We start from the raw sequence: 27,393 nt of genomic DNA on the forward strand, positions 1-27,393 counted from the left end.
CGGAGAGGCGTGGCCCAGCCGGAAAGGGCGTGGCGCTGGCGCCGGAAGTGCCTGCAGGAGCCGCAGGGTGTGTATGTATGGTAATAGTGCAGCGGGCTGCCGCGCTCCGAGACGCTTCCTCCGTCCGGGAACGAGTCCTTGAGGCCTCCTGAGCCGCCTTCCTGCGCCTTACTCCCGCCTCCCACTCCACTCCGCGCCAGGTGAGCGGCTTTACCGCCCGCTTCCCCGCCTGCCTCCTCCCCCGCCGCCCTCGTAGCTCGACGGCGGCGCTTCTGGGGGCGGCTCCTCGTCCTCCCCCCCCATAAACGAGAAGGGGGGCTTGTCGCGCGGCCTTCCTGTCCGCCGGCCCCTCTGGAGGACCTCCGGGGGTGAGGGCTTTCCCGCCCCGCTCCAGCTTCTCCTGGGCGGCGGCCTCCAGGCGAGGGCCGCGAGGGCGCCCTGAGGCTCCCGCCAGCGTGCTGAAGCTGCCAAGCTAACGGGAGCAGCCCCGCCTTGGGAACCGGGTGCCAGCCTCGTCGTCGTGCCTCCCTGCTCTCTCTCGCCTCCGCCCTGGGCTTCAGCGGGCGTCGTCTCCCCACGCCTGGAGGCGGCCCCGCCCTGCCTGAGTCACCGTCTCCTGCCCGGGGCTGGGCCGCGTCCGCGTGCTCACCTGGATGGAACTCGCTGGAGATGGGTCGTCTCGTCTGCGGTTCTAGCCGCGCGTGGAGCTCGAAGGCTTTTCAGCTCCCGCAGAGCCCGGTTGACTCCTGCAGCAGTGGGCGGGCCTCTCGGCGCAGCTGCGCCCCGCTGCCCCTTGACGCTTTGCCCACCTCGCAGGGCTTGGATTTCAGCCTCCCGGCCTCTCCTCCTTCCGATGAGTCCACGTGGACTCGAGCCCTTTCTTGATCTCAGTAGCAGAGATCGCCAGAGATGGTAGGCTTAGATCGCAGCCTTGAATGCCTTTTCTTCTCTCCCTGCTTTCCCATCCACAGCGCGTGCAGTTGCCCGTGGCTGAAATGGTTTTAACTTATGTTCATTGCATGTCTCTTATCCCTTTAACGGCATGGGGATAGGTTGCACTGGAGAAGTGTAGCGCTTAGGCTTCAGGAAACGTTTCCATTGTTTACTTTTCATAGTTGCGAAATGAGGGTGGACGAAGGGTAAGAGTACCAAGCCAAACGACTGTTAACACCAGTAGTGTAGCAGCAGTCGTAGTCTTGTAAAGGGCTGCAGTTACTGGCTAAAATTGGTTTGATTCAAAATGGCACATATGCCATATTTCGAGTTGAATAAAGGGGCAGGTAGAATTTGTTTTGAGTCTTTCATACCAGAATAAACTGGAAGAGGTATCTGTCTACATTACTCTTAAATTCAATGTGTTCAACTAGAAAAGTATTCTGTGCAGTTGTGCAATGTGTGAATATCCCAGTTGGGGATAGACTCCTTAACCACCACCTCCACCCACCCCCAACAGAACCACATTCGGGGAAATACTGTTAAAACAAAGCAGCAGCTCTTTCTACATAAGGGTAGGATGATGGAGCAGTTGGGGGAGCAGTCATTGTCACAAATCCCAGTGTAAATCGGTGAGACCTCATCTAGAAGGCAGTCAGACTTCCATGTCTTTCCTTACCAGCTAAGACTCTTATTTTCCTCAGGAACCTATCTGAGCCTGGAATTTCACCTTCTTGGTGTTCTGTGACCCCCAAGGAAGCAGGGGCTATACCACAGTTTGACTGTTTGAGAGCCATTCTGTATTTTTCTGCCATGAGCTCATTATGTAGTCGTGGAGAAATACATTGTAAACAATTCTACAAGTTAGGAATGCTGTCTAAATTAATAGTTTGTGCATGTTGACAGCAGTGTACTAATTCCAGATGTTTCACTCTAGCCCAGGTTGTGGGCAACTAGTCACAACAGCTTGTGGTTCTAGATAAGGGATAAAAACACATCCAGCCAGATCAATTGGGCCTAGGGGAGTGTACTTTTACATAACCTATGCATACACAAGACAGCATCTGCATGTGCATCTCCCTTTGGAGAGATGTGGAGAATGTCTATCATAATATGAGCTGGAAAAACCCAGGTACTAAAGAAAAGCACAGGGCTCTGTGGGCGCCAGGAGTCGAAATGGACTTGACAGCACACTTTACTTTACCTTATCTAAATGTGTCCGTAAAATCTGCTGCTGTTCCCTAGAAATTAAGAAATAAATTTTTTAAAATTAAATTTTAAAAGCCCCGATAACTTGAATTTCTGACAACTGCTGTAACTTAGCTTTCCAAAAAGTGCATTCAAATTTCTACATCTAAACTTAGTCATACAAATAACTTGATTATTACTACAGACCGTCTTACTGCACCATTTATGTTTTCAGTACGGCATGTAGGGTCCATGATTCCAATTGTCATGGTAATTGTGCAGTTGTACTGGACTTTGGAGGTGTTTTGAAGGTTCCAGGAGCCCAGAGCAGTTGCATGGATTATCCCCATCCTTCTTCACAGCTCAGCACGTGAAGTACAACTTGGAGCTTGTATTTGCACTGCTCTGCTGAGGTGCTTGGGTAGTGCAATTGCAGAACCTGTCTACTCATATCACACTGTTCCCCTTGGAGCTAGGGAATGAAGCAGAGTATTTGCCACTGAATTTCAGAGGTGCAGTGTGAGATGAAGTGTAGTGTCCTGGCAGCCACAAATCTTTGGTTGGTTACCAAGGCCAACCAAAACTTGTGGATTCTCTGACTTGAATTATATCTCTAAAGAAGAGTGTCTCTGAGAAGTTGACTTATGTTTGCTGCTTAATTGAAAGCCGCTGGTTTGGGTGGAGGCATAATCTTCTTTGGCAAACTTCTGCATGCAGTGGTGTCCTTTCTCCGTTATGTTATAACTAGTATAGACATCTACAAATCTGCTTGCCAACTCACATTGGTGAGTGCCCCAGCCCTCTAGTGAGCAGGACACCCAGAACCACACAGATCTCTTCACCAGAGGTCTTGTTCCCACTGCTGTTTTCAAGAAGCTAAGAGACCGCAGAATCCTTTCTGAGCAAGAGGAGTGGGCCTCCCACTGCTTATCTCCACATCCCAGTGCAAACAACAGAAGACCCACTTCCCTCCTAAGAGCTTTGCCTGTGTGCTAGAAAAGTATCTGAGGAAAGAGAGTGAATTGTTGGTGACCACAAATGGTTGGCTAGTGAGCTAAACCTAAATGTATGGAACCCAGAACAAGCATGATGAGATTTCCCAGTACCTTGCATGATAAAAACTCATAACCTGTAAGATCATTATTGGCATGATTGATACTGTCATAAAAATTGAGCAAGGAATAAAGTAAATTGGGAAGCTTATATTGGTGGTTAAAGATTGCATCATAAGATCTAAAATTCAGTATGAATGAAGATTGTGTGGCTATTTTCCAGTACTGTCATAATGACTGCTCACCTGTGTGAGTGAATATCCTTATTTTCATTAGGATGGTTTAGCATAAATGGAAAGGAGATGACTGATGCTGATGTCAGTAACAGCCATAGTCATGTAACATTTATTGTATAAGCATTTGTAGCCTAGAGCCCCATTTGTCAGATGTTAGTGAGTAATTTACATCATGCTTAGTGGTCAGTGCTTGTCACCTGGCTTTGGTGAAATAAAAAGGCACTCGGATGCTACGTGCAAGTACTATAACAAAAAGATAAATTGGGTTCCTACTATACTATGGGAAGGGGCTTGGGGACATGTTGTTCTCATGCCCTCTGAAAAGTAACCACCAGCTGTGCTCCCACTGGGAGAGCGTTCACATAATCCACATATCTGTCAATATTGCAGTTGCTCTTGCATCAGCATCTCTGTGACTGAACTATAAAGGAAACGTTTTTGCCTCTTGTGCTTTCACAGAAAGTTGATGGCTTCCTTAATTTTCATCAAGATGAAAGTTGTAGAACTGGGGTGTTCCTCTTGAAGCTTTATCTCTCCCCGCCCCAGCCCCCCCCCCCACATTCTAGCAAATGAAAGTCATTTTCTCAAAATATTTTAATACTGTGGTTATCACCCATTTTGCTCTTCTGAACCTGTTGTATAATGAGGATTTTGGAGTGGAATCACCCGTCCTATCTTAGTTGGGTTGAAGCTGGCTTTTCCAGAAAAAAATCACAAAGCACTAACTCCTCAATGCCTGGCTTTCTAATATAGTTGTGGGGTAAACTAGTAACCACAACCACCCCTACTTGCAGATATCTTTTATGAGGTGTGATTAAAGCAAATGTGTAAGAAATAACAAGAAGTTCTGGTAAAAACTAATCTGCCTACTGGTACTTTCCTTTCACTATCCCTACAACTGGACTAAATTTGGTCCAAATCGGGTAGTTCACAAGTTAGCCAACTTGTGCCTCAAACGTAAGAGAGGAGAGCTGGTCTTGTGGAAGCAAGCATAACTTGTCCCCTTAAGTTAGGCAGGGTCCGCCCTGGTTGCATACGAAAGGGAGACTAGAAGTGTTTGCCCTGTAAAATATTCCCCTTAGGGGATGGAGCCGCTGGGAAGAGCTGATGATCCAAGTTCCCTCCCTGGCATCTCCAAGATAGGACAAGATTTTTTTTTTTATAGGACAAGATTTTTTTTTATTGAACCAACAAACTACCAAAGCATACAGTACGTTGCCAAAGCACAATTATATACAAAGTGGTTGTTTGTACATGATATATCTACAAAGATTTACACACAAAGATTTGGAAATCTACAAGGTTATGAAGTATATGCAGGTAGTACTGTAACTCGGGGGTGGGGGATTTCAAGGTACATCAGGTAATCGGGGGGGGGGGTTACGTTTGACGTTCATTTCCACAATTTGTCCCATTGCTGTTTAGAAGAGATACTCTTGTCTTTTTGCACATAACCATACAAACTTTTCCAGAAGAGATTTACTGTCTCATCTGCGTGAACCTCTTGGTCGCGTCTTCCCTCCCTATTCCTATGCAGGAGCATTGCATAAATGACATACAGGTTTACTAACCTGATTACGAGAAGGGGAACGTTCCAATTCCCTAGTATGAGGGCAACCGTTCTGATAGGGCTGAGAGAGATTCCTGCCTGCAGCCTTGGAGAAGCCACTGCCAGTCTGTGTAGATAATACTGAGCTAGATGGACCTATGGTCTGACTCCGTATATGGCAGCTTGCTATGTTCCTGTGTTCACGTGTCCACCATCTTGAATTGGAGTGGATGACATCATCACAAACTACACCATTGAGATGTCCCTACAACTGTACCCAATTTAGTTCATACTGGTCCTGGCATTGCGAAGTTGATGGGGGCGATGCACATGTAAAGCCTGGTGATCTCATCAGCTTACTTTCCTTAAGAAAAGGAGGCTAAAACCAACTCAATAATCTTTTTAGCATTAAAAATCTAACTGCAACATTGCATGCTAGTCTTTCCATTTCACTGTATAATGCAAGTCAGATTCTTGAGTGCCAATTTTCCTTTATTGTATTTTAAGTGTCATTGCTTCTGATCTGTGTTGAGTGTTTTATATAGTTCATGGAAATCAGAAGTAATAAGCTACAAAACAGTCATGAGAATTGTCTTTATAGTTCAGGACTCAACTGATTTGCCCCAAGGCTCTTGTAACTGGACAGGGAATATAACATTTATCATATTTGATGCAGCTTCTGGCTTTGTTTGTATTTCGGGTGTTTTTTTGTTTGCCTCAAATGGAAGTTCTTGAAGTTCCAGTGCCCACTAAAAGTTCCAAAATTTTAAAAAAGCATCCCATGTTCTCTGTATAACCAATTTCCAGGTGTGCCCTGGAAAAGTGAGATCTGACTTCCTTGTTTTTACTAGATATCACTTCCACCAAGGCTTTAAAACTTGTATTTGGACATTCTTTCCATGCTGTTTTCCCCCTTTTCCTCATACAAAGAAAAAATTTGTTGAGCCTCCTCTGCAGTCATCTTAATATGAAAAGCTCTTGGCTGTTTGAAAATAAATTAAAATATTAAAGAAGGAGAACTGTTCTCTTGTGCATCTAGATTTGGACATAAAACTATTCCTGTTTGAGCAAAAAGCATGTCTCCATTGAAAGAAAAGAAATTAATTCAAACATCACAAGCATTAGTTTTCCCTGTTTAAGAACTCTTGGTAGCATCTTCTCTCTATATATTTTTCTTAGGCGTACCTGTTGCTAATCCTGAGCTGCCAGCAGGGGAAGAGGAAACCAGCAGCAGCAGACAGGCTTGTGGGCGGGCAGAAGACAGCAGTGGGCGAGTGGGTGGAGAAAGTGGCGGTGGGCGGGGAGGCAAATAAAATGGCGGTGGGTGGGGGGGAAACTAGAGGTGCAGATGCTCTCTGCCTGGCCCAGCTAGTATCTTCTATTAAGTCAAATTATAAAGTTGAATGAGAGCTTTAGAGTGTGGGTGTTCAATAAGGAATAAAATTAGATAGAACTCAGTGGGCATGTAAATATGTTGTGTGAGAGTAGTCTTTGCACATCTTGTTAAGCCATGGTTATCAGCTGTGTTCCCTCTAAGGTGTGCGCATGTGCACACATGTTTTATGGCCGCTCAGTCAGTTTTAGATCCTGCTTGGGTTGAATCAGGAAGGTCCCACTCACTGCTCCCTGTAAGAGGGATTCCCAGATGTTGTGGACTACAGCTCCCATAATCCTCAATTGCAATGGCCTCTGGCTGGGGATTATGGGAGTTGTAGTCCACAGCATCTGGGAATCCCTCTTACAGGGAACACTGGTCTCACTCTGAATGCATATGCACACATGCTGCCTTGATACTGATGCCCAGAACAAAACTCATTCCACACACAGTTGGGAAAAATTACAGAGAACACTTGTTATCTGTGTGGGAGGCAGACCTCTATCTGGAAGCTTGGAAAGGTGCAGGATATTTGGGTCCTTGTCCTCTGCTGTGCAATGTTACCTATGAGTTCAGTCCCCTTCCTGCCAAATCACGGGAAATACTCTGTACCTGCTAGGCAGGAAGGAGAATTTCTACAACATGACTAAGGATGTATCCAGCCATCACTCTTGTTGACTCTGTTGTGAGCCATGTTGGAGCAGGGAACTATTTTCTTATTCATCTTCATTGTAAACCATTTTGAGAACTGTTTATGTTGAAAAGTAGTGCATAAATTCTTAATTTTGGATTTCTCATATCAGTATATGAGAAATGCAAAAAAAATTATTCTGTGGGGTGTATTTTCTTTTAACAGGACTGAAATTGATTATGTGCAGTGTTGCCTCTAACAGGGATTCCCAGATGTTGTTGACTACAGCTCCCATAATCCCCAAGCATAATCCCCCAAACAATTCCTATAATCCCCTATTGCAGCTGGGAATGCTGGGAGTTGTAGTCAGCAACATCTGGGAATCCCTGTTAGAGGAAACACTGATTATGTGGTTGTACTCCTTTCAAAATGTTTGCAGTTCATTTTAAAAAGGGGAGCATTATCTTTCAAACAATATAGAGAAGTTGACAGTTCTTGCTTCTGAATAAAATATAGTGAATGGGCATATAGGTAAAAGGTTGACTGCAGTGTTGTAAATTTAGCCCTACAAGGAAGAAAATATTCTGATTATGGTGGTGTGGAACAATTGCTGGGATGAGGGACACCATAAGACATGCAAGCCTGTAAGGTGTGTTTAAATCAGCTTTAAAATGTTTTTAAAGTTGTGTACTTCAAAGGAAACAAAGTGTCTGAAGCAGAGTCTCTAAAACAAGCTGTTACGCGGTTGCCATCTCCCAGTCCAATTTAAATCAAGTATAGTGGGAAGCATCTACTGTACTGTGCTACTACAAACTACCAAATTACTTTGTGGGCATGGGGAAGAGAGCTGATTTTTTGGCAGATTCCTCATCTATCTTCAGATCTTTGTACCTCCCCAAATCTGCCCCTGGGGCAGAACCCCCAGCCAATGTTACTTGTAACAGGGATTTCCAGATGTGATTGACTGTTAATCCCATTATCCCCAGCTGCAGTGGCTTTTGACTGAGGATGGTGGGAATTGGAGTCAACATCTAGTAATTCCTGCTACAGGGAACACTGCCCCCATTCCTTAAGGACATATTATTGGAGAGCCTTTGGGAGCAGAGGGAAGGGGGTGGGGTTGTGTGAAAATTGTCCCTGCTCCTTTGCCATGAACAGAACACTTCCATTCATTGAAGTACTTACTGTTAAGTACTTATATACCACTTTTTGATAAAAGAGTTCTCAAAGTGATTTATAGAGCAAAAAGAAAATAGTTTTCTGTCCCAAAAGGGCTCATAGTCTAAAACACTCACATGACACATTGGGATGCTACCTAGTATTTACACCTCTGATGAACTAGGATAAAATTTTGCAGTGATAGTGCATGAATTGGTGCTGAACACTAAGATAACTGCAAAAGGAACCTGCAAGTTTATCTTGCTCTGTGAATATGCCCTTGCTCTAGTGTGCGCAGTGGGGAAGTAATCTGCCTAGAGAACAGGAGGCTGTTGGTTTGAATCCCTGCTGGTGTGTTTCCCAGAATATGGGAAATTCCTATACCGGGTAGCAGCAATATAGGAAGGTGCTAGAAAGCATCATCTCATACTGTGCGGGAGATGGCAATGGTAAACCCTTCCTCTATTCTACCAAGAAAACCACATGACTTTGTGGTTGCCAAGAGTCAACACCAGCTTAAGGACACAACCTTTCCCTTTCCCTTGTGCTGGAAGGGGCCTCTTTGCCTCACTGAAGCAGCAAGGTTGTTGTTGTTACAACATTTGTATCCCGCTCTTCCTCCAAGGAGCCCAGAGCGGTGTACTACATACTTAAGTTTCTCTTTTACAACAACCCTGTGAAGTAGGCTAGGCTGAGAGAAGTGACTGGCTCTTTAGCACTGAGATGATGCTTCAGTAGGATTTACAAGTCCTCTTCAAGGGTCTCTCTTGAAGTAGAGTGGGGAGCATACCTGGTTAACAGTCTTTTGTGCCCCATTCCAAGAGTCACTTAAGTAGTTAAGATTTCAGATGCTGATACAGTCAGTGAATTTAGCAAGGGGGGTTACTCTTGTTTCATGGCAAGTCAGAACTACCGTATATGAGCATGGTGTCACTTGCTTCATGCAGGATGCATCTGTGGCATAAACCTCTGCTGAGACTGAAATGGTAACAATTAAGACTGTTCAGTTGGGGTTCATACTTGATAAATGTTCATATGCAAGCTTGAATAATAGACAGGTTAGGTTGTTCTGGTGAGAACTAATCTGCCTATTTTCACTCCCTACAACTGGACTAATTTTCATCCAGATTGGTTAGGCAGTTCACAAGTTAGCCTACTTGTGCCTCAAATGTTCATGCGTCCACCATATTAAATCGGGGTGAATGACATCACAAACTATGCCATTGAAGTGTCCCTACCACTGTACCCAATTTGGTTCATATTGGTCCAGGCATTGCAAAGTTGACACACACGCTCTCTCTGCCAGGTGATCTCATAAACTTAAAGGAAAGTAGGCTAAAAATGAGTTAAATTTGTCTCTGGGTTGGCCATATAATTGTGACCCGGGGTTCATTATTTGCAGTCATAACCCCTGACTACACAAACAAGGAATTCATTATGCTTCAGTATCTATCACCCGTGCTGACTCTTGGGGAAATTACATCTTTCCATGGGAATTACACCTATTCAAGACAGCCCATGGTTATCACATAACAGGGAAGACAAGCTTTGCTTCTCCCTCAATCTATATGCAGGACTTTCTGTCATTGATGCTATGATAGACCTATGTTAATATATGGCACAAATCAGCACATTAACTTAACCACTTATTGTTTCTAGTAGCTAACAGCATTTCCTCACTGCTTGTTCCACGGAGGTAAAGTATCTTTTTCTCTAACTGCTATCCAGTGAAAAGGTTTTGCAGGGGTTGAGTGGCAGGAACATGTGAACATTTGTGGCAACTCTTCTCTCCCCTTTGCTCTACAAAATGACGACAGTGTTGCTGCATTCCAGCTAAAGATCCATCCTTGTGTCATTTTAAAAAATGCCTCTGCCTGCCTATGTGGCTGTGCTTGCTTATGCTACTGGCAGATTTTATGTTCTCCCTCGAAGTAGGAGGTCACAGCTTACAATGGGTTGTCTTCCTCCCCTTGCTCCAGGTAGACAGGAAGTCTCAGGTGTTTGAATAGGTAGGTCCGTCCCCCTTCTCCCAGCATGCCCAAGCGTAGTTCCCCAGTTCCTTCCTGTCTACGCTCCGGGTTAGACGCTTCTGGGCAGGCTCCTGCCCAAGGAACGATCTTTCTCAACTTTTTCTACTCTGGTGAGCTCCCTTATACTAACTATGAATCTAGCTCAGACAGGGGACTCCCTTCTGGGATCCCTCTCAGAGGGCACCGGGGGGGAGGAACAGAAGGCAGGAAAGAAAAGGGCCAAAAAGCGGCACCTTTCCTCTCCCCCTGACTCACTGGGCCAGGGAAAAAGAAAAAAGAACCCCAAGGGGACAAAAAGTGGGGGAAAGTTGGTTTCAACCCTGCCTGCCTCCAGACAGAGCGAGAGGATATTGATCCAGGCTGCCTGCAGCGTTTCGCGACAGCAGCCGACAGACCAAGGGACGCACGTGGCCGGCGCGCAGCCGGTGGGAAGCGGACATTTGTCCCTCGCTCCCCCCACCTGCTCAGACCTTCCGCCTCGGCCGGGACCTTCCTTACTAGGCGCCCCGGGGATAGGCGGCTTTCCACCAAGCGCCGCCACGCCAGTCTCCCCTGGAGCGACCAGCAGGGTCGCAGGCACCACTTCCGCCCCCGCCGCAGTTGCTGCTCGAGCCGCCATGGCGGCCACCACCACTGGGGCCTCCGCCGCTGCGGCTGGTGCCGCTGCCGCTCCCACAGAGGCCGCTGCCATTGCGGTCCCCAGCGCCGCACATGCCGCCCTCCTTTCGGCCCCAGCCGCGCATACCGCCACTGCGGGGGACCCGGGTGCAGTAGAGGCTCCGGCGGCGGCTGCGGCCGCCGGGGACGCACCCATTTCGGCCATCGCCACCATGCCCGCCGAGGCCGTCTCCGTTGCGGCCGCTGCCGCCATTGCCGGCCCCGGCGGCTCCGCCACCTTGCCGGCCTTCCTGGCCCCGCAGCGGGCTGGCCCCATGTCTGCCGCCTCTGCTCGGCCCTCCACGGCCGAAGCTAACCACGTGGAGGATCCGGCAGGACCGAGGGCCAACGCAGCAGCGCCACCTGCTGGCCTCCTGCATATGGCACCCATAGAGGCTGAGGTGGATTCCACAGCCTACAATGCTTGGGGACTACTCCACCAGGACAGCCTAGGCTACCCCCAAGCGGCATGTCTCCCCACTCACGGGGGGCAGGTCTTGGAGGCGCACCCGAGACGGGGGTACACAAGGGGCCCGGCAGGCGAAGTCCATAGACCTCTCAGCCTTGCCACGGAGGAAAGCGGATGGCTGGGCGAAGTCCATAGACCTCTCACCCACGCCACATGCGATGTCCGCATGCTGGGGGAAGTCCATAGACCACTCACCCAAGCCGCATATACCCGGGCACGGAGTTCGGAAGACGACGGGCTAGCAAGGCTGCGCCTTCCGCAGTTCAACCATCTGCCCCAGGCGGCCCAGCACGAAACCAGGTATGAGACGACGTCGATCCCCACGCGACGACAGGTGAGTGCTGCGTTCGGGGATTTTGAGTGTATGCAAGAGAGGGCCCAATGGGTCCGGGACATGATGGCCAGCGAGATGAGGGCGAATGCCAAAGCTCTCTCGCGCTCTGTGAAGGAGGCAGTGGCCAGGGAGATGAGGAGGGCCTCGAGACTTCCACGGGGCTCCCCGCCGCAACTCACCCCCGGACGGTCAGGGATAAGGTCCCAGTCCTCATCCTCCGAGGACAGCCCTGAGAGGACACCTCCTCGCACCCACGCAGTAAGACGCAGGCGTTCTTCAAGGGTCGCCCCCGCAAGCGGTCAGGGGTCTAGTGAGGATCAAGCTGGTCCCAGTGGAAGGGTCTCACCCCCTCCCCCAGCGAGACCTACGTCCCCACCGACCCCCAGAGATAGCACAGGGAATCGCAGTGAGAATGAGCCCTCTGACAAGGAGGAAGGGGAGCTGTCAGGGGAGGAGGCCCCACAGAACCCGGGCCCTATCCTGAGGTTGTTCTCCCAGGATACCTACGATGTAATGCTGGCTAAGGCCAGGAGAGCCATAAACGATGCAGCCCCGCAGCCAGAGGAGCAGGGCAACCCGGGTCAACTGGCACGGGAGGTTTTCCCCTCGCCCAGGCTCCAATCCCCGGTAGTGCCCTTCCCGGCTCTCTTCCGGAACACTATGCGGGCCGAATGGGCTAACCCAGCGGCCACCAGGCACACCAGCTCCTTTCCTAAGAAGTACTATATCCTCCCCGAGGAAGCTATGGCTGAAATATCGGTGCCCAAAGTAGACCCACCGGTGGTGGCCCTGGTGTCCGGAGCCATAGTGAACAGAGAGGGGGACGAGCAACTTAAAGGCCCAGAGGACAGGAAAGCAGACTCACTCCTGCGCAAAGCACACGAGGCGTCGGCCAACTCCATTCGAGCCTCGGCATCCACTTCTATCATGGCCCGAGCCTCGGTATTATGGGTCAAGGACCTCCTTAACAAGCTGGAACCTGGCCAGACTGAGCTCAGGCAAGGCCTCAATAAGCTTGCTAAAGCAGCGGCCTTCATGGCAGATGCCAGCCTGGACTCGATTCAGTCATCATCTCGAGCTATAGCGGCTAACGTAGTCCTTCGCAGGTCGCTCTGGCTCAAGAGTTGGCAGGTGGACGCTAGATCAAAGTCCAACCTGGCTTCCACTCCCTTCAATGGGGGTAAACTCTTCGGGGAGTCCCTGGATGAGGTGCTGGTGGAAACGCAGGACAAGAAAAAGGCCATGCCCGCGAGGCGCAGGGAGACGCGTAGGCCTTTTCGTAATAACAGACTATCCTTTCGCTCCTACAAGCAGGGTTCTAGTAACCGGGACAACCGACCATTTCGGCCCCAGGGCCGACCCCATTGGGGAAACAACTCCAACTGGAACCAGAAAGGCCGAGCGGGTCCACGCCAACAACGCTTCACCGGCACACAGGCGGGAGGCCGGCAAAACCGGAAACAGAACTGACTATCTTCAGATTGGGGGCAGGTTGCAGCACTTCACCACCAGGTGGGCTGCATCCACACAAGACCGGTGGGTACTGGGCATAGTGGAGCGGGGCTACTGCTTGGAACTCACCTCCCGGCCACGGGAGCAGTTCATTGTCTCCCCAAGATCCAGGAACAGGGGCAAACACCTTCGGATGAGGCAGGCGATAGACCACCTGCTGGGGATTCAGGCCATAGAGCCTGTTCCCCCAACAGAGTTCCGTCGTGGCGTCTACTCCATTTTATTCTTGGTTCCCAAGAGGGACGGCTCCTGGCGGGCGGTACTGAACCTCAGGCGCTTGAACCGCTACATTCGGAAGCGGCGTTTCCGGATGGAGTCTCTTCACTCTACCAGGGAGGCGATTGCTCCTGGCGATTTCCTGGCCTCCATAGACCTCAAGGAGGCGTATCTTCACGTTCCCATCAACTCCTCCCACAGAAAGTTTCTCAGGTTTTGCTACAACCAGAAACACTATCAGTACAAGGCCCTACCCTTCGGTCTATCCTCGGGCCCCACGTGTCTTCACCAAGGTGCTGGCCGCCTTGGTGGCACACATGAGGTTGGAGGGCCTCAGGGTCCATGCGTACCTCGACGACATGTTAATTCGGGCGCATTCTCAACAGCGGGCACGCAGGGATGTCCAGAGAGTTCACCAGCTACTGCTAGACCACGGCTTCCTGGTGAACGAGGCCAAGAGCCAGCTCCTTCCGTCGCAGGCCCTTCAGCATCTGGGGGCCTGGTTCGACACCAAGGCAGCAACTATCTCCCTTCCTGTGGACAGGAGGGAAAAGATACGCGACCAGATTCAAATGCTCTTCCGCCGGCCACGGGTGGAGATCATGACATTAGCTCAGCTCCTGGGGTCCATGATCGCATGCATAGAATGCCTGCCGTGGGCAAGGTGGCATGCGCGCCCCTTACAGTGGGCCCTGCTTCCCTTCCAGGACGAGATCGCCAGTCGCTCCAGACTGCTGTTGCCCCTTTCGAAGGAGGTGCGAGAGTCCCTTCTTTGGTGGATCTCCCCAAACCTGGAGAGAGGGAACCCCTTAAGGGAACCCGACAGAATATTGGTTACTACCGACGCCAGCCTTTCAGGGTGGGGGGCCCATTGCGAGGGACACACTGCACAGGGCACCTGGACCTCGGAGGAGACCATACACAGTATCAATTGGCTGGAGCTCAGAGCCATCCGGCTGGCTCTGCTCCACTTCACAGGGATCCTCCTAGGTCAACACGTGTTGGTCAGGACCGACAATATGACGGCCAAGGCCCATGTGAACCGCCAGGGCGGAACCAGATCCAGGTCCCTGATGGAGGAATCCAGGTCCCTCTTCCAGTGGGCAGAAGCCCATGTCCAGTCGATCAGGGCGGAACACCTGAGCGGCATCTCCAATGTTCAGGCGGACTGGCTCAGTCGCCAGACGGTGGACCAGGCGGAGTGGTCTCTCCACCCCGAGGTGTTCAGGCAGATCCAGAACAGACTGGGAACCCCCCAGGTGGACCTGTTTGCATCACCGGAGAACGCAAAACTTCCCCGCTTCTTCACGAGGTTTCACCATCACCTCGCGGAGGCAACCGACGCACTAAATGCACCGTGGCCTCCAGGGCTCCTGTATGCCTTTCCCCCAATAGGCCTCATACCCCGGGTGGTGGCGAGACTTCGCCACAGGGGGGCACAGCTCATCCTTGTGGCTCCCCATTGGCCAAGGCGACCGTGGTTCGCAGATCTGGTTCTCCTCTCGAGGACAGACCCGTGGCCTCTACCGGCACGGCGAGACTTGTTGTCACAAGGGCCAGTACTACATCCGGACCCAGCGTGGCTCCAGCTACACGCTTGGAGTTTGAGCGCTCGCAGCTAGCCAAAAAAGGATATTCCAGGTCAGTGCAGGACACCATCCTAGCTGCCAGACGCCAGAGCACCAACAGGATTTATCAGACAACCTGGGCGGCCTTCCTTAGATGGGCTAGGCGCAAAGGCGTCGACCCTACCGCGGCCAGGGTGCCACAAGTCCTGGCCTTCCTCCAGGCGGGTCTGGACCAGGGCCTGAAGCCCAGTACCCTGAAACGACAAGCATCAGCCCTAGCATCGGTCCTGAAACTCAGGAGGGCTGGGGGTACCACCCTACACCCCCACCTTTCACGGTTCCTACGAGGCGCGACCAATATCGCCCCGCCACCAGTTCATCGCTTTCCCTCCTGGAACCTCAACAAGGTTCTCAACGCACTCACGCAGGCACCCTTTGAACCTATTTCATCTATTCCGCTGAGGCACCTATCGTACAAGGTTCTCTTCCTAACAGCGATAACCTCGGCACGCAGGGTGTCAGAACTGGGGGCGCTATCGGTCCGTAAGGAGCTTTGCACCTTCCAGCCGGACGCTGTGGTCCTTAGGACGGATCCTACCTTCGTCCCCAAAATTAACTCAGTGTTTCATCGTTCCCAAGCGCTTGTCCTGCCATCCTTCTGCCCCAGTCCTAAGCACCCACTAGAGCAGAAATGGCACACTCTGGACGTTCGCAGGGCTCTGCGATGCTACATCCGTAGAACCAAGGGCTTCAGGCGGTCCGAGGCCCTTTTCGTGTCCTTCCACGCCGGGTCCCTAGGGAACAGGGCCTCTAAGGCGACCCTGGCGCGATGGCTGAGGGCATGCATCGCCACGGCCTATCAGGCCTTGTCGATACAAGTACCTCGGGGCATCACGGCGCACTCCACTCGAAGTGCAGCCACCTCGGCAGCCTTCTCGGCCCAGGCCCCGTTAGCGGAGATTTGCCGCGCAGCCACGTGGTCATCCGCGTCCCCTTTCCTTAAACATTATAAAATCGACTCTCTGGTCTCGGAGCAGGCAGCCTTTGGGAGAACTGTACTGCAGCAGGTGGTGCTCCACTGAGAGGGATCCACTTCCCCCTCCCGGGTACCTAGACTGCTTTGGTAGGTCCCATTGTAAGCTGTGACCTCCTACTTCGAGGGAGAAAGAAACATTGGTCTTACCGTGAAGAGTTCTTTCTCCTCTGAAGTAGGAGGTCACGCGGCCCACCCGTGGATCCGGGGAGCTGCAGCGATAGATCTCTGTTCTAACATTCATCCTCTTTGACTAACCTAACCTTCCTAAGTCTCAGGGTTCTGTCCTCTGACCCGTGCATGCCAATAACAACTCCTCAACAACTAAGATGACCAACGAGCATTGTCACACTGTACGATCAAGAGGCACGACAGTCGGAACTGGGGAACTACGCTTGGGCATGCTGGGAGAAGGGGGACGGACCTACCTATTCAAACACCTGAGACTTCCTGTCTACCTGGAGCAAGGGGAGGAAGACAACCCATTGTAAGCTGTGACCTCCTACTTCAGAGGAGAAAGAACTCTTCACGGTAAGACCAATGTTTCTTTTTTAAAAAAGATGAACCACCCTGAGCACTTCACCATCTTCTGGCATGGCTTCTCTTTAAAGCTAACCCCTGCTAACCTGGCAAAGAGGCACCTTGTGATTCTCTTTATTTAGCAAGGGGAGCGTAACTGGCCCTATCCACCCCCAGCATGTACCTCCAGTGTCTGTTGCTGGTGTCTATCTTATGTTTCTGTTTAGATTGTGAGCCCTTTGGGGACAGGGATCCATCTTATTTATTTATTAATTCTCTGTGTAAACCGCCCTGAGCCATTTTTGGAAGGGTGGTATAGTAATTGAATTAATCATCATCATCATCATCGTAAGACCAGGAAAATAATGACCATCAATCATGCTCTCCATCCCTGCAGTGATGTAGATAGGCTATACCTCCCTCACAGCTCAGGTGGAAGAGGAATGCTGCAAGTCCATCAAACAGTAGAGGAGGAGAAAAGAGGCCTTGAAGAATATATCAAGGACAGTGAAGAAGGTGCACTTAAAATGGTCAATACTGAGAAACTATTAAACACCAATGAAAGAAAGCAGGTTCTTTACAAAGAACAAGTAAAGAATCAAATGGAAAAATAAGCCCCTGCATGGTCAATATTTGCACAATATAAGTGGAAAATCAAACATCACCAAGACCTGGCAGTGGCTTAAGAATGGCAACTTGAAGAAAGAAACAGAGGGTTTAATGCTGGCTGCACAAGAACAAGCACTAAGAACACATGCAATAAGAGCAAAAGTCGAAAAATCAACAACAAACAGCAAGTGCCGCCTTTGTAAAGAAGCAAAGGAAACAGTGGGCCACCTAATTAGCTGTTGTAAAAAGATTGCACAGACTGACTACAAACAAAGGGATGGCAAGGTAGCAGGGATGACACACTGGGACATCTGCAAAAAATACAAGCTACCTGTAGCCAAGAATTGGTGGGACCATAAAACAAAAAGTTGTAAAAAATGAAGATGCAAAAATATTATGGGACTTTCGACTACAGACAAACATCTGCCACACAGTACACCAGATATAACTGTAGTCAAGAAGAAAGAAAAACAAGTTAAACTATTTTATCGACATAGCAATACCAGGGGATAGCAGAATAGAAGAAAAAGAAATAGGAAAAAAATCACAAAATACAAAGATCTACAAATTGAAATTGAAAGGCTGTGACAGAAGAAGACGAAAATAATCCCAGTAGTAACTGGTGCCCTAGGTGCAATTCCAAAAGACCTTGAAGAGCACCTCAACACCATAGGGGCCACAGAAATCAACACCAGCCAATTTCAAAAAGCAACTTTACTGGGAACAGCCTATATTTTGTGATTATATTTATAATAATAATAATAACATTGATAATAAAATTCAGCCATCCCAGGTCCTTGGGAAGGACTCAATGTCTGGATAAAACAAACCAGTCAATAATACCTGTCTGACTGTGTAAACAAGAAATAATAATAAAAATAATAATAAAGTCACATTTCTCCCTTCAAAATTTCCTTGTAGGTTCCAGAGTGCATGGGTGTCTTTTGGGATGTTTTTCCTCTCAGTCCCCATCCCCCCCCCGCCCCGAGATTGAAACCATAATCCCTACCTGGGTCCCAGGTAACGGAAGGAGAGACCTGGTCAGACCAGATTCAACATACATGTCAGATATTGCAGACCTTTGCCACAGCAGCAGAGGAGCTTGTTCACTCCGCTCTCATCCAAGTATGTAATTGACTAACAATAAGCTGGACTGTCAGCTCAGCATATTTGTTGGAATCTGCTTTGAATATTGATGGTAGCTGGCTCAGAGGTGCATAGTAAATCCCTTTGGGTCATGGTAACACTTAATGATGCCTGATAAGTCACGTTATACTTGTACTGAAACTAAAACTTTCCATGCTTGCGGCTCAGCTCTTCTGGATAAGTTACTGAGGTCTGGCCACTTCTGAGAATAAGATTTCAAAAGTTGCTTTACTGGTGTCCAAATGTCTTTCCAGCTATTGTATTAAGACTACACTTTGGTGTATGTTTGTGCTGTTCAGAAGTTCATAGAAATGTGTCTTCTGCAGAACTGTACTTCATAATGTGAAAAGTAATGCTGTGCTTTATAATATTTGCAACGTTTCTATCTGAATTGGAAGTACTTAAGGAATGAGGCCAGCTGTAGATATTTAGTATTTATTTGTTGTATATCAGTTGGGTGCTTCTGTTGTAAGATTGACAAATGGAAATCTTAACCCTGTGCTCTTACTTGATCTCTGGGGTGTAGATTAGGGGAAAAGAACAGGTAGTTGACATCAATATGTCAATATTTTTTATACTCATAATGAAGAATGAAAATGGAATTCTGTAATCTTGTGAATAGAACACAGGATGCTGTGTGGACTTCATCTGGGAACACTATGGATGCCTGGTCTGGAAGAGCTAGTTTTCACAAGCCTAAATTGTTGAGCAGGCATGAAAACCTTCCTTATTTATCAAAAAGCTCCTCTTCCTCAAGTGTCTGGCAAACCTCAGTGTTGTCTTTGTGCTTCATTCTTTGCCCTGCCCTTGCTCAACTTCTGAGCCCACCTGACTTCCCTCCTAGACCAGGATTGATTCTCTTACAGATAGCTCCCTTCAAAATCCTGGTCCTGGAACTTCCAGCACATCTTTAGATGTTGGGATGCCCCGGACTCTGGGGCTGTTCTTGGGTCCTAAGTAAGCGAAGTAGGGACTTTTGCTCACACTTGCATCATGAGACAGCTGTTTTCTGTCAATAGCCTCTGCCTAATCCAAATTTTATTCTATTATACCCCTGTTCCCCAAAATTTTCAGACCTGAGCAGAAGACTTGGGAGAAGGTCAGTGTGCTGACATGTAATAGTTTGGTTGTATGCAAAGTTGAAACGTGTGGATCCACTTTGGGCTAATCTTGCTTGAGGGGAAGAGAATGACCCATATTCTGTTAGTTTACCCATAAATCATGTGTTGCCTAATAAGTTCTGTCCACTTGGAGGAAATCGAATTGCACTTTGTGGAAATATGCGTACTTACAGACTCTTCTCTTTTTTTTAGGAATAACCATGGATAAAAGTGAGCTGGTACAGAAGGCAAAACTAGCTGAGCAGGCAGAACGCTATGATGATATGGCTGCTGCCATGAAGGCTGTTACTGAGCAGGGACACGAGCTGTCCAATGAGGAAAGGAACCTGCTCTCCGTTGCCTACAAGAACGTGGTTGGTGCCCGTCGCTCTTCCTGGCGTGTCATTTCTAGCATTGAACAGAAAACGGAGCGGAATGAGAAGAAACAGCAGATGGGAAGAGAATATCGTGAGAAGATTGAGGCTGAGCTGCAAGACATCTGCAACGATGTTCTGGTAATAACCCAGTAGCAAATTGTATAGCAGCACTTGCTAAGGAGCTCCATCTGTGGGAAAACTTGCATGATCAAGGCATGGATATTATTTCATCCTTGGTTAACATTTATTTTCCAATGGTCAAAGATTCTAGCTTGTGTTTGGGAGTTTACATCTCCCAAGATTTGGGAGAAAACATGTAAAGTCTCTAGACTTTTTTAAAAAATGTGTTAATATACTTGTATAGATCAAACCTAAAGTCAGTGCTCTATTATAGATATGTGCAAGTCCATTGGGAGTATCCGCCTGATATGTGATGGCTATAAAAATCCCTTTTCTATGATCTTGCTAATCAGGTTTTTTTTTAAAGTTGACATATATATTGTGAACAGCTTGCTGCTTCCCTTTCTCTACCTTCTGTGAAGAAATTGTAGTACTTCCTTGTTCCTTATGGTTGCTGTAGTTAAATAATGGCAAATGTAAGGGGTGGCATATTGTTGGTAGTTCTAAATACATGAATTTTCACACACTTATGAGTAGGCCTGTGCAAATATTCTGCTCTGAACAGTTGAAGACAAATAATGTGCCCAGGCCCAAATAATGTGCCCAGGCCCAAATGTGGGAGGGAGGTGCAGAAAGACTCCCCAGCACTCCTTGTGCACCTCTACAATGGCACTGGAATGCCTCCATGCTCCTTAAGGGGCCCTCAGAACCAGGTCCTCTGTGTGTTGGGAATGCTCACCTCTGCCAGTAGGACTGTTGCTTTGTTTTGCTTCTGGCATTCAGTGATGAATATTTGCACAGACCTACAGGCAGAAAGTTGTCCTGATTTAGGTACACATCAAAGAGGATGTACATATTCTTCTTTTGTCCTTTGGAATGTACCCCTTGCTACACAAGGTGCTTGAGTATCTGATTGTTAAGTATTCACCAAACCTTACTGTGAATGCAGGATGTTCTGTACCGTGTGGGGCTAGCTTCAATTCTGGGAGAAGATATTAATGTGTATGCTGCTTTGAATTTGTAAAAAGTTAGTCGGCTGTCCTTAATGGCGGAGAATTGGTTTGTTTAAGAGCTTGGTAATTAATGAGACTTGGTTACTGACAGGATATTTGTTTAAGCATAAACTGAATAGAAACTTAAGCCTGTTTGAATATACTCTAGAGCTTTGTGAATATAGCAGTTTCTACTGCACCATAAAATGCCTAATGTGCCTACTGACAACACAGCAGATCACTGTAACTTTAATTTAAAATAGGCAAAAAGAGATCCTATGGATATCTTTCTACCTTCTCCCCAAATGGCAAGGTGTTAAGCTTTCAGGCTTATTTTATCTGTCTGTCTATCTATCTATCTATCTATCTATCTATCTATCTATCTATCTATCTATCTGATTTGTAGTCTGCCCCAAACTTCAGTCTCTGGGTGGTTTACAACCGTAACAAAGCAAATTAAAACGAAAATGAAATCCTTAATACCGTTTAAAACCACAGTCAAGTTTAAAAGCTTGGGTGAAAAATGAGTCTTTAGGGACTTTTAAAAAGTTGTCATCTGCTCAAGCTAACAATAGAGGTCCTCCAGTACACATGTATGCTCGCATGCGCTGTGTGTGTGTGTGTATGGTGACTTGAGAGCAAAAAATGTTTAATTTTGTCTTTCAGGAACTATTGGATAAGTATCTTATTGTTAATGCCACACAGCCAGAAAGCAAGGTCTTCTATTTGAAAATGAAAGGAGATTACTACAGATACCTTTCAGAGGTGGCATCTGGAGACAGCAAGCAAAGTAGGTTTTGTGTCTGTGTAAATAAACTAAATATTTATATACCACTTTTCAGCAAACTTCTGAAAGTGGCTTACACAGAAGAATATAGTGAGAATTCAGTGAAGATTAAACAGTGTGATATCTGTGTGTGATATTTAAAAATTTTGTTCCGAGATTTCAAGTTAAATTTGTCTCTGTAACTTCAGATTGTAGGGAAGAACAATAGTTTCTGTTGCATTCATATCTCTCTGACAATAAGTAAACATCCATTACAGGGGGGACTTGTATATCTGAATAGATGGGAAGATGCTGACGTTTGTTCCAGATGTTGCAAGAACTCCAGGGAGAAGAAAGCATGAGTTCCTTGTACATTCTGGTTGGCTCAATTTGACCCTGCCAAGTTGCTACACAGATGTAATTGCCATGTATACTTTTGGGTGTCCTATCTCTATTATACCCCATCCCAGTGGTTAATGGATGCATTAGTTAGCAGAAGAATATGCCTTTGCATGATTATTGATTGATTTAACACATTTATATACCGCCCAAAGCACAAGTCTCTGGGCGGTTTACAATAAAACAATAAAAACAACAAAGAAAAAGGTTAAAATATTACAACAACTTAAAGATATTGGCATTTCACTGTTAAGCCTTCTTTTATGTAGAGATTTCTACCTTCCCTTTGCTCAAATTTTGATGTAAGCTTTGAAACTGGGTAACTGTAGAACCCAGTGATATCCTTGGATATGGATATAATTTAATCCCAGCTGTAACGTGCTACAATATTTATTTATTTTGCATATTTCTATACTGTCTGATATAGAAATCTCCATGTGGTGTACAAGTTAAAACATAACAAATATAAAAACACAATAAAACGGTTAAAAATTCATAAAACAGGTAGAAACTATCTCGATGAGTAAAAAACATATTGAAATTTTAAAATATATCAGTAGTCTTTCTAGATACTATGGATCAAACAACTATTTATTCTTTTATTTTATTTAATTAATATATTTATATACCGCCCCAAACCAAAGTGTCCGGGCGGTTCACAACTATAAAACATTAAAATCAATTAAAACTCCAGAAGCTGCTTAAATGATGGTGGAATACAGAATTTCCAACAGATCATGCAGTTACGTGCAAGGCCATATTACGTTTATTATAAAGCAAACGGCTGCCTCATACTAGAGATAATTTTAAAAATACCTTGAGAGTAATTAGGGTGTTTAAATTAGGGCTGGGCAGAAATGGAAGGGGGTGATACATGAAAATATTTCTTCCACTTGAAAAACCCTGGGCAGGTTGGCCTGAAATGCTCTCCCTTTATCTGCCACGTGTCATGACATAGCATCATGAGCCCCTGGTGGCGCAGTGGTAAAACTGCCGCCCTGTAACCAGAAGGTTACAAGTTCGATCTTGACCAGGGGCTCAAGGTTGACTCAGCCTTCCATCCTTCCGAGGTCGGTAAAATGAGTACCCAGAATGTTGGGGGCAATATGCTAAAATCATTGTAAACCGCTTAGAGAGCTCCGGCTATAGAGCGGTATATAAATGTAAGTGCTATTGCTGCTAAGTGCTATCATTCATGAGGGTGGAGAGCCAGTCTTGTAGAAAGCATGAATTGTCCTCTTTGCTAAGCAGTTAGCCATGGTTTGCATTTGGATGGGTGACTACTTGTGGGCACTGTCTGCTGTACGATATTCTCTTGATGAGATGGGGCAATAGCTCAGTAGTAGAGCACTTGTTTGCAGAAGGTCCCTGGTATCTCCATGGCATCTCCAGGTAAGGCTGCCTGAAGCCTTGGAGAGTCACTGCCAGTCAGCATAGACAATACTGAGCTAGATGCACCTGGAGTCTGACTTGGTACAACACAGGTTCCTATGTTGAGAAGACCTCCACACTAGTCTTGTTGTGCTGTTGCCAAAGAATTGGTGAGAGAGATAAAAATCAAGAAGAAAGGAGTGGCTGTCTGCTACCAGCCAGGAGCAAGCTGCCTCTGAAACTTGTCCACAATTTCTTTGGGCCCCCACTGAATTTTACCTACCACTCCAAATTCAAAATGGAGAATTCTTCAATGAGAATTTTCAGCTTGGCACTAGCGTACATTCAGAGGCACACGCACACAACCAGCTTTTGGCTGTCAGGTGACAGAATTCTATTGTGAGACTCTTCACAGCTTGGATAGACTGCTGCCTGAGCACCCTTTTTTCTTTTAAATTGTCTTCCTTCTTGGCAACAATGATGTAATGATTTGGATTTTTCAGTATGACAACACTGAAGGCAAACTAAGCTAATTCAGAATAAGGACAATACTTCATGAATAGGAACTGCCCTAGGTGCCAGATCTATTAACAGGAAGAAGGTAGCTGATTTTAAAACAAAGTGATATTGAAGCAGCCGCTGACTGGGGCTGCAGTGAGCAGCTATGGGAAGGATAAGGTATTTGATCAGCTCAGCCATATATAAACAAATACCCATGTGTCTCCTGCTGTTTGAATTGTGCACGTTATTAAAATAAACTTCAGCTTACATATATAACAAATGCATCACTGTCTCTTTTTCAGCAACGGTAGCAAATTCTCAGCAGGCATATCAAGAAGCATTTGAAATCAGTAAGAAAGAGATGCAGCCAACACACCCTATTCGACTTGGACTGGCACTCAATTTCTCTGTGTTCTACTATGAGATACTAAACTCGCCTGAGAAAGCTTGTAGTCTGGCAAAGACAGTAAGCACACTTAATCTTATCCAGAATCGTGATGGGGAAACAGGTTGGAGGGGGATGCTCTTCATCCAGGCTTTTGAATGAAAGTATTTTTACTGCTGCTGCTTTGTTTCATGTATTTTCTTTTTAATGGATTATTGAATTTTTAAATAGAGATTATTTTATATTTATATTATTTGTACCTTTGTATTTTAATTCTGCATTGTTTTAATTATATTGTAAACTGCTTTGAGATTATTTTAATGAAAAGCGGTATATAAATTGAAAATAAACACTGAGAAAACAACCTTTTGCTCGAAGCATATATGGCTTTATGATAGGTGGGCAATGTGTGGCTCTCCAGATGTTGCTGAACTACAACTCCCATAATCCCCAGTTAATACATCTGGAAATAATGGGAGTCGTAGTTCAGCAACATCTGGAGAGCCACATGAACACCTGAGGGCTCTAGCCTCAGTTGCACTCTCCTTTGAGATGAAAGATTAATTACTAAGCTAAAATAACCAGCTTAATGTTGACAATTGTATCTCTTTTTCACTTCTAAAGAAATCTGACTTCAAAGGAGAAAAGAGCATGGAAGTAGTTCTAATGTGTGGTTTTCTCTGCTTAGCCGGCCACAGTTGTACTTAGGGGCTATACACACTGATACAAATTGATCAAAGGTTCCAAAGTCAGAGAAAGCAGGGGGAGATGCAAGATTAAAGTGGAATGATGACTTTCTTTCAGGCATTTGATGAAGCGATAGCTGAACTGGATACACTGAATGAAGAATCTTACAAAGATAGCACTCTGATTATGCAGCTACTTAGAGACAACCTTACTGTAAGTATCCTGTGGGGAAAGTGGAGTATACTATAAACGATGCAATGTTACAGGGTTTAAGGCTCTGACTGTCCCATACATAAGAACTGCATCTTTATAAACTTTTCTGAAGAAAACACAAAGTTGGTGCTGTATAAATTAGATAGCCTTTGGATTTGTTTATTTAGCAGTATTACCTTTAGTGGAATACTTGACAAGTGCCTTATCAGACCTTTGTGTAGTGCCTGTGGGCTTCATATGCTCATTGTGTTAACATGGTCTAATGTCCAGTCTTTAGCTCCTCATTCATTAACTTTCAAGTAAATCATATTGCTGGCTGTACTATAGCGAGCTGCTCTACTAAAGCTAATTGCCCCACTTCCCTTTTCCTGACCAATGTAATTAACTGCATGCTTTCAGCATAAACATGTTTGTATTTTCTTACAGCTATGGACATCGGAAAACCAGGGAGATGAAGGGGAAGCTGGGGAGGGCGAGAACTAATGGCTGTCACGCTTCACTGTATGTTCAATGTCACTCTGTATCCTACACATTATATCCTTTTGTGCGACAAGCAAAAAGAATAGTACATCGACTTCACAACCTCAACGTAGCAAACTGTCTGTGGGGTAAAAACAATTGGTTGGTGTTCTGTGTACGTAAAATGGAGATCAGTTGAGCAATGGCATTCTGAACCTTTCCTCTTATGAACACTTGCAGTTATGATTACTGTTTATATTTTTTTAACTGAACACTGTGATTATGGGTTTTGCAATTGCAGTTGACTTTACAAAACTCTAAATGATGGAAAAATAGACACAAATCATGTAGTTCCTTGGAAAGATTATAATCTGGTATTAAAGCAGTCGAAGTACAATTCTGTTGTAAAGTTGTACAGAAAATTATAGAGATTATATTGTGACACTGCAACATGGAAGGGTAACAATCTCTTGTGTGGCATTCCAGTTCAGTAGTTCACGTATGTGAATTTAATGGGTACGTTCATTCAGACTTTTTTAAAGTAATGATGCTGGACACACTGCTTTTCAGCCAATCACTCATGTAAGTGTAAATCTTTTCTGAGGCTTCAATTTAAGGCAAGGGGAAATGAAAGCCTAACTTCCAGACATCTTACAGTGGCAGAAACCTGGGGCTTTGTTTCTGGACACAATTCCAGTGCTTTTACCATGGGTATCATTGAGCCCCTTCCCATAGCAATAAGTTACATATTTACCGCATGGACTGAGTAGTGAATTTCTAGTGCACTACCAAGGCATTTCAACCAGATATTTCTATTTATGGCCTTATTAGTTTGCTGGGTAGTCATGCTAACAGAACTTTTCTTCCCCAGCTTAAAAAAGTTGAAACTTAATATCTCCCTCTTTCTCTCCTCCCCCGCCCCACCCACTTCAAGGAGAATGCCTATACCATTAAATAATTTGACAGAGCTCTTGTTTGCATGGAATGTGTTCTTCCATCCTTCTCCACCCCCACCCCTCAATTTAAAGTCTGGGCTCCTTCGTGCGTGTGTGTGTGTGTGTGATAGTCTGTGGTGATGGGAGAGGTGTAAGTATGCTGGAAGACAGGTCTCACTTAGATACGAAAGAGCTCCCTATGCTATTTGGTAGTTCTCTGCTCTCAGTATCTGCCGTTCCTGGATCATAACCAAGATTGGGCTCTTATTCAAGATTCCCCATAGCTGCCTTAGAATACAGACCATACACACATGTATTGCTTGTTAGCTTGAAGTACTACAGTTTCAAATGTTCAATAGTTTCCAAACACGTCCAATCAAATACTAGTATTCAATAGGAGTTGCATGAATAATGCAGTGGAAAGATTTGAATACTCACCCTATTTGTCTTTTCAGTACCATTCCTCTACCTATAACATTCCACTTAGTTCATAGAATCCATCTGTTTGTCCATCTGTCTGCTGAAGAGAGAAATTCATGCACTGATTTCAAAATTCCCCTCTACTAGCTGAACAAATTGTGCAGTTATCCATGGCGCTTCATAAATGCAGTACTGTAGTGAATGTGGAACCGAGCCTGTCTGTATATCTGGTAGCTCTTTTTGCTTTGTTTCTACTGACCAGTATTTTGCCTAAAGTTTGCTTCTGTGATGGTTGTATTGCCTAGCACACGTGGTTGTGAGAATAGTATAGCAAAAAGAAATACCTGGTTATCGATGTACTAGATTTGTGTATGTCTTTTAAACAGTTCTAGTTTCACCTTACACAATCAGGAAAGTGTAAAAGAATTCAGACAATAAAAAATTTTATCAGTT

The 27,393-nt window shown here is 46.2% G+C and overlaps 1 protein-coding gene across 2 annotated transcripts; it reads left to right on the forward strand.

Moving 5' to 3' along the window:
* On the forward strand, positions 1–27,393 carry YWHAB (tyrosine 3-monooxygenase/tryptophan 5-monooxygenase activation protein beta). 2 transcript variants are annotated; one of them, XM_053250861.1, is made up of 6 exons: positions 1–67; positions 19,529–19,830; positions 21,471–21,594; positions 24,144–24,307; positions 25,031–25,126; positions 25,553–27,393. In XM_053250861.1, the coding sequence occupies exons 2-6, from the start codon at positions 19,537–19,539 to the stop codon at positions 25,607–25,609; spliced, it is 735 nt and encodes a 244-aa protein (XP_053106836.1). In that variant the 5' UTR covers positions 1–67; positions 19,529–19,536; the 3' UTR covers positions 25,610–27,393. The 2 variants fall into 2 exon arrangements, with proteins under 2 accessions (XP_053106836.1, XP_053106835.1); XM_053250860.1 differs by having other exon boundaries at positions 7–200.

Source organism: Hemicordylus capensis, chromosome 4 (assembly GCF_027244095.1).
Source record: "Hemicordylus capensis ecotype Gifberg chromosome 4, rHemCap1.1.pri, whole genome shotgun sequence".
Classification (NCBI taxonomy): Eukaryota; Metazoa; Chordata; class Lepidosauria; order Squamata; family Cordylidae; genus Hemicordylus; species Hemicordylus capensis.